At 43.1% G+C, this 8288-nt stretch overlaps 1 protein-coding gene across 1 annotated transcript; it reads right to left on the bottom strand.

Moving 5' to 3' along the window:
• Nucleotides 1-3232: 3232 nt before the first annotated feature.
• On the bottom strand, nucleotides 3233-5304 carry dmbx1a (diencephalon/mesencephalon homeobox 1a; the record flags this gene model as incomplete). Its single annotated transcript, XM_079173624.1, has 4 exons — nucleotides 3233-3672; nucleotides 3819-4218; nucleotides 4797-4975; nucleotides 5151-5304. 4 exons carry the CDS (start codon nucleotides 5302-5304, stop codon nucleotides 3233-3235), a joined length of 1173 nt encoding a protein of 390 aa, XP_079029750.1.
• Nucleotides 5305-8288: the final 2984 nt, after the last annotated feature.

Genomic DNA, 8288 nt, shown 5'->3' with positions numbered 1-8288 from the left:
GTATTGGGTTGATATCTTCATATTGCTGCCACAATGTATTGGGCAAATTCTTTTCAGACCTCACACACTCACACACATGTCATCACTTGCTTAAAGGAAAGTAGATGGAGATACGTTTGTGCCTATAAGTAGGTGGTTATGGGGGTGAAGTGGTGAATATACAGCCCTGAGTGTTAGAGATGGAAGCACCTGATCCAGCATCAAGGGCTCAACACACTTGACCCTGCAGCGGTACAATCTAGCAATCCCTGTTCAACCCCCAGGGCGTGTGTGTGTGCGCGTGTGTGTGTGTGTGTGATTGGGGGTTGGGTGTTAAGAAAAGAGAGAACATTTGGAACAAGAGAATTGTGTTATTTTCTCTGCTCCAGAGCCCCATGGGAGGAAATCCTGCCGTGTACCTGAACAGATTCCTACGCCTGGATAACAAGGACATTCACTTCTGCTGCACCACACCACAATCTTATCAGTCACACGACCAGGATGCCCTTGGCTGAGGACACACATGTGTGTGGTGTAATAAAACACACAAAGGTTAGGGTGAGGTGTTACATCCACATTAACGCTGCTAATCTGGCGAGATCATTATCCTCTATCTATCCGCTTGTTGGACGTTCATAACGGTCTGAGAAATTGCTCAATGCAGCAGGAAAGGTGCATTTGTTATTTACACACGCCGAGGGGGGAAATATATGTTGAAGGCTGATTCAATTAACAGCAGAGCAATGTCACACAGCCACGTAAAGTTTACCGTGGGAAGAGCAAGGGCACAGTTTTTGAATGTGAGAAGCCTGATTGCCCCGCATGTGTTTGAGTGTGTGTTTGAGTGTGTGTAGGAGCAAGGTTGGGGTGGGGGTCCGTGCGTTTTGACAAACCATGCTGTTAAAGATATAATAGCAGCATAATCACCGCCCCAGGCCGTCATTCTTCAGGATAATGGCCTGCTTATTCATTGGGGATGGCTTATGTCTCCATGCAGCGTTTTTATTTTTCAGTTTACGTTGTTCTTTTTTGGTCTCTTTTGCTCGCGTACACTTTGTCTCCCTGCAAATCTCATACATTTTATCTGTATTCTTTTTTTATTTGTCTCCTAATTTCCCTCTTTTTGTCTTGATGCTTTTCTTCTTGTTGCTGCTTCTTTTTTCTCTCCCGTACTCATACTATTTTTTAACCTGCAATATAAAACCTGAACTATATTTGATTTGCTTTTAGGTATACTTTACGTTTGCCAAAGTAGAAATTTGTTCCTGCACTCCAGCAGTAGGTTTCACAGTGTGTGTACTTATGGAAACATACGATCCTAAAGCTTATAGTTACTTCTATTTCTAAATTCATGCTGTTGTTTTTACATTTTATTTCAGATATGTAGCACACCACCCATGTCAGTATTTGCCCATTAACACCCGCACACTGTGTAAATATGCAGCACAGATAGTCTTCATTATAAAGATCTCCAAGCAATGTTTTTATTTGCGATTATTTTACAACAACACTAGTTCAAGTCTACATCGTTAGGGAGAGGTAAAGGAAACAACACTGCTGATGGTCCACTCACTCTCTCCTCAACCATTATAAATCTATCTATCACTGGACCAAGTAGTTTGACAGAGACAGTGAGGGGGGGGGGGGGGCATCATTAGAGTAATAGCAACAACAGAACTCAAATAGAGTCAAGACAGCAGTACACAGAGGACTCAGGTCAATTCACTGAAATCTGTTCACTTTCTTTGACTTTCTGTCTGGATTGCAACAGACAGGAGGTGACAGATTACCGGAAATCCAAATTTGCTCAATTGTTTCTTTCTCGCAAGTGCAGAAACTGAACACATTTAAAATTTGAATTAACCCAGGATCGTTACACAGACAACCAAGGGAGGAGGGGTAGACGGGGCTGCCGGTGAGCTCAGCAAATACAATCTTACATTTTGACAGCTAAAGGAATTGTATCTGAGACAGTCCGTTATCAATTATACAACATAATAGGAACTTTACAATTACCTTACCAGTAAACATTAATAGATAGACTTTTTTTGTTTTTTTACATATTAAAATAATGTGCATTTTTTTCATGTGAAGACATTAGCTTCCAAAACACATTAACAGAAAACATCAGAGACGTGTGTGATTCTCGTCATCAAGTGCTATCAGCCAGTCTGACTTTCAGTGAAAAGCTGCATGTTTCCCCAAGAGAATATTAAGGCGAGAATAAATGCTGACAAAATATGGGTCCAGACATTTATCCAAACGTCCAAATCTGTTTAACATATTTTGTTTTCATATGAAATTGATCAACTCATGGTAAAGTGAATCATGTTGCTGCCTTAATTGGCTGTTTCGGTGGTCTTAAATGGTATGCATGTTCATAATTGCATTTGCCCCAGCTCCCCCAGCCCAGGGCAAGATGTAATTAAAGGCTTTGAGAATTTAGTCACTGAAATCATTTTCTCATTATCAAGCCAGCCTTCTGTACAAAGTGGCATATTACTGGCCATTAAACTGGTAAATTAGTCACATTTAATTATGCTGTTGAGGACAACATGACTTGAAGTTTATTTTTTATTTATGTGCTGCTATGTAGTACATGCTATGTACATAACCATGTTGCTTAATTGAAATGTCAGGGGGTCCTGTGACAGAAATGGTCTCTTTGTTTCACAGGCGGGTTTTTTTTCTCCAATTCCTTCAAAAGTGCCTCATTTATTCACATTACTCTTGTAAACATTATTTGCATTGTCTTTCAAACCGAGTGCATCCATCATCAGCTGTGTAAATCATTTTCAGTGATTATTGTTTTAATTTTGTTTTGATGTTAAGAAGGTGCAGCATTGTGTGTCTGTTTGAAACATCATCATAAGAGTCAGGAATACTTTAACTGTCCTCTGAGTTGGGAAATTAATTTGATCCATTTCATTGTTCTAGCATTGTTCTATATCTTATGGATTCTCTTTTCCCGGGGTTATACTTTTGGACCTTGAGCTGCAACTGAAGCTATGAGGAGTCAAACCAGCTGTTGAAGTGTGTGTCGGCTTTAAAAAGCTGTTAAATGTCGTTCTGTAGGTCCAGTGCATGATGGCATGTTTTATTTTTGGACATCTCTGCATGTCCTGTGCCCATGTACTCGTGAAGGGGTCACTATACGACTCCTAAAGAACTATCACAGACACGCAGTGGGATGGGGTGATGTGTAGGCCGAGGCTCTGGCCTAGTTTACATTGTCGTCCATACAATCTGATTCTCAGTTAGACATTGTGTCCAGTCCCAGCGAGGCGGCATGCTGTTTGGCCCTCAGACGGAGGTTCTCGATGCTTGTGGTCTTGCTGTTGTGGCTGGTGAGGCCGCCTGCAGCCGACGCCTGCAGCAGCGGGCTGCTCCACACCTGCTGAGCGTGATGGGACAGGGACTGGTAGTAGGATTGGCAGGGCAGAGAGCCCAGCGGCGCGGGGGGCATGTTAACATTCATCCCCAGGTAGGGGAGTGAAGATGGGGCCGAGAGGTCAAAGGCAGGGTAGTGCACCAGGTTGTTGGTGGCGGCCATGTGCTGGCGGAACTGCTCCTGCAGACGAAACAGGCTGAGAGGGGAGGAAGAATAAGAATGGCTCTGAGAGAGAGGACCACTGCCGGCCAGGCCGCTGCTGGAGGAGGAGGGGGTCACGGACGGAGATACCAGGGGAGAGTCTGGACAGAGAGAAGAGGGGAATAACAAAGTTAAATTAGGACAGTCAGCTGATGATTTCAGTCAGGAGAGAGATGCCATGAAACAAGTTTGTGAAGGATAAAGACAGGAATAAAGCACCTTGCCAGACGAGAGATCATGTCCTTACCTGGTTTAGGGCTGAGTCTTTTGCAAGCTGGAGAGATGTCCTCAGGAGTCACTGCTCTCTCACACTTTCTCTCCTCTCTCTGAGGTTTACTCTCATCCTCCTTATCTGTGGCATTGTCCTCCGTCGCCGACTCGCTACCAGAGTGTTCTGCTGACGTAACGTTCAGCTCCATGTCCAGCGGCACAGGACGGACTACTGGACCCTCTGTCTCCAGAGACGAAGAGGTGGAGGACGACGATGAAGGAGGGAGCTGGGTGTCGGTAAGGATTGTTGTGGAGGGAGGTGCATCCTCCTTCTCGCTTCCTCCTTCCCCGGAAGCCTCCTTCTGCTTCTGAAGCTGCTCCTTCTGGAGGCTGCGCTGCTTCTTGCGGAATTTGGCCCTGCGGTTTTTGAACCAAACCTGATGGCAGAGGGGTAGAAGAGAACAAGTTAGATGGAGAACAAGCAGAAGGGATGTACAACAGTGGATGTAAGCTGGACTCCAACACGCACTAAATGATTAATTTCAGTCAGCATCAAATGATTGAGCGGCAAATGAAACTCCCAAAAAGTCAATAAGTAACAGCAATAACAAGTTAACATTTAAATCAGTTTCAACAATAGTAGTTTAATTGACACTGTATTTTAGCATATATTGTATTTTTTTTTTTTGTGCAGGCATAAGTGAAAAGTTTCACTGTGAGCCAGGCTCAACCCTAGAAATATCTTTTCATGTTTTCCTGTATTGATGATAATGTACAGTCAAGCTGTGTGTTTTGATTAATTAATCAATAATTTATAGGCCTGTCTTTCTTTTTTAAATTCTGATTATCTTTTATATTCTTTACATCCAACAAAATAGTTGCCTCCCCAAAATAACGGGCTAGTCCACCCCCACATATTTAGGTTGATACTGGACAAACACTACATATACAACTTTTGTCCATCAGTAGGTGTTTTGTACACTTCACAGTGTTTTTCCTTGAGTTATAGACAAACCTGCACACGGGCCTCGGGCAGGTTGGTGCACATGGCCAGCCGCTCCCTCATCACCACATCCGGGTAGTGGGTCTTCTGGAAAGTCTTCTCCAGCGCTTCCAGCTGCTGTGCGGTGAAGGCCGTGCGACTCCGGCGCTGTTTGCGGTGCTGAGAGCCGTAGCGAGCCTCCAGGATGATGTCTTGAAATGCGCAGCCGTTGGAAAGGAAACACACACACGGCAAGTTTATTTAACTGTGCATGATGGGACTATGACACCTCACTTCATTTGCATGAATGTCAGCTGCTATAACACCTTCATGCATTATTAATTATAAGAGCCAAAGAGAAACGTGTGTGAGCGTGCACTTAATTACCAGCTAGTCTCTCTGCCAGTGTGAGCGCGTGCACGGACGGCCGGTAGTCGGGCGCGTGCTGCGCCTGTTGCGCTGCCTGCTGGTGCAGGTTGTACATGGCGCTGAGGGAGTTCATGGCGTGCAGAGAGTAGCCGTTCACCCCGTAGTGCTGCATGGTGAGAGGTCGCTACCTGCGGAAATGAAGAAAGGTTGTGATTTTCAAATAGAAGGAAGGGGACTTCACTCAAGAGCATGTTGCCGTTACGGGCGCGTGGCTGCTGATGGACACGCTGAACATGTGATCTCAAACCAAGCCACCGTTTTGATAAGAGAAGCAAAATGACATATTTAGGCACTGAGAGGCTGTGACACACACGGGCTTTTTTTTTTTTTTTTGTAGCCCGAATGACAGGTCCGAGCGCTAGAGGGCCAATAGATTTTAATGTGCGCACTCAGACAAAAGTGTTATCTATTAACATCCAATTATCGCTGTGTTCAATCCATTAATTATACAAAAGACTTTTAATTGGGGTAATTATCGCTCGTGCCCATAATGAACCGTGACGGACGCCTTAGTCGTGAATTTATTCACGTCGTCTCATGTGATCCCGGAGAAGCCAAATCCCCAGTGGAAACTGACAGATCAAGGCGTTGATGAAATGTGTTGGAAAATGAAATAAAGAGATTTGTTTCGGGTCTCGGTGGCAGAACCTGAAACTGGAAAGCAGGATTATTTTTTAATAGCCATTATTACGGAAATGCTATTCAAGTGCTGTTCAGTTTTAGTGACAGGTTTTTTCACTTTCAGCTTTCCTGCAACATTTAACTCTGAACTTTGCAAATCATGTTGTGTAATTTGATGTTATTTATCATTTATATTTAAGTCTAGAAACTTGCAGCTTTTGATATTAACAGATTCATTCCTTCAGGTAAAACATCCATATCAGAGTCTTTCACGTGGCAGCTATTTCCCAAACTCTATTTTGTAGTTCTCCTTCACGACCGAGATTTAGATGAAGCGCTTCAGGACACGATTAGATATGTATTAGTACGGAGGAGGCTGACAGAAGGGAATATCTCTGAGGCCCAACCAGTTATTATAACTATTACAGAGAGACCACAGGGAAAAGATATAAATCTTTCTCCATATGACAGGTACGGTATCCAGGGAAATGCTGAAGTTCTTGAACTTATGTTTAGGCCGGCTGCCTCTCAATTCTTTTGAATTTCCAGGTTATCATTTTCCTAATTTCGTTTTTGTTTTAGCCCATTTAATTGGACTAATTCACATTCGTCGTGTAGGTCTATGCAGTAAATGTCAACAATTGTAATGTCCGTATATTTATATTTAAGAACGTTTAGATTGCTCCATTATCTGAAAATATGCAGGATATTCGTTGTAATTTGAAACTTAATTGATGTTAATTTGACCAAGGTCATACTCTTTTACGTAACCTCATTAGTTAACATCTTTTGACTACTTGATAATTCATTCAATCAAATGTCAATTTTAAGCAAATTCCAGTATAAATCACTACATTATGATACATTAATAATAACTAATGCTACTACTAATACCAATGCTGTCGATAATAATAATAATAATAATAATAATAATAATAATAATACTTTGGAAATTATAATAATGTATATAGGCAAATTAAGCCGTTGTAAACGTATTTTATAAGACAGAAAAGACGCGGGTGCATGGTCATTTTTGGAAAAGCCATTATTTTGTATCCATCTCTCGTCTTTTCAGAGAGAGAGCGAGTGTGTGCACTTGTGCGTGCGTGTGTCTGTGCGTGAGTGATGCCCGCAGTGCCCATTCCCAGCCTATTAAGTGGCCGCGGCCGCGGCGGCTGATGAATGTGATCAGAGGGCAGTGGGGAATAGTTTAATTCGTCGGGACAGAAGGTGCTTCGCTAAACATTTACTTTACTCCCCCAAGTATTTGAGTTGAATGGGCCCCCCTCCCCGCCTCCGCGCCCCCTCCCCTTCCCCTCTCTGGCGGCCTCTTATCCCATCGCCCCGGGGCAACGTTTTGGCTGAGATGTATGGCCTCTCCGCGGGTAAAAATATGCATGTTGATCCCCATTTGGCTCCCCGTCTAATGGAAGTGCAAATAGGTTTCGACTGTGAGGCCCTCCATTTATCATCAACGCTGACACGGACGGACGTACAGCGGGACTGGGTGGTTAGCTCTGGGTTGGAGTTTGCGCGTGTGCGTTTGCGTGCCCGCGTGGGCAAGTGTGTATGCGCGTGTTCTCAATAGTTTTTTTCCATTTCTGTTTTCTCTGAAAATGAAGGTGTCCATGCAAATTGGATTACACCTGAAATCACACAACATGTATACGGGAAATAAATGCAGCATATCTGTTTTCACAAACATTCCTCAAAAGCTACAGAATTGTATTAGTTTCCTTGATGGAAATACTAGAACGTTTAAGGGACTAAATCGTTTCCCATCGATTTGAGTCTCACTTTTTGCAAAATGCCATAATCTGCAAATAAAAACATCTCGATCTCAGCAACATTGTTTTAGGCTGTTTGGCCTGCAAGTATACACTTTTTAGCTTTAATGCCTGCTGCTCGTGATTACAAGCTTTACCCACCTTTTCTATTTACCACTACACCTCTGGTTATAGTATCCTACTGGCCATATCAAATTCAGCACAATAGCTCATCGCTGTGAGCCTGTCAGTGCTGTTATTGTCATTCATAAGCCTCTCTCTGCTCCAGGCACTGGGCCCTCCTGGCAGCCCTGCGCAATGCTTCGATTATCAAACCGTCATTATGTAAATTGGCGTGTACAGTGCAACTCTTTGATCCGACTAAATTAGGAAAAATGTTATTTGCTAACAGCCCTCAGGGGCATGAGCCGACCTGACAATCTGCTCTTTGCTGTGTCACAGTGTAAACTGTCAGAGGGCGAGGGACGTGTCTTTGATTTCCTCTGAGCTGGAGGATATTTGCTATGCAGAAGCCTGGTTGAAATTTAAAGGTATTCGATATATATCATTTAATTGTCTGTTAAAGCATTTTAAAATCCAAATGTTACTGCGACATTATATTTATTCTGTAACAAGACTGCATACAAGACATAACCGGAAACATTTGAGGAAAAAGGAGAAAAACCTCACACTCCTTGGTTAGGTAAAG

The sequence above is a fragment of the Pholis gunnellus genome (assembly GCF_910591455.1).
Source record: "Pholis gunnellus genome assembly, chromosome: 14".
NCBI lineage: Eukaryota > Metazoa > Chordata > Actinopteri > Perciformes > Pholidae > Pholis > Pholis gunnellus.
The sequence above is the reverse complement of the archived record's forward strand: the minus strand, read 5'-3'. Positions and strand labels throughout refer to the sequence as shown.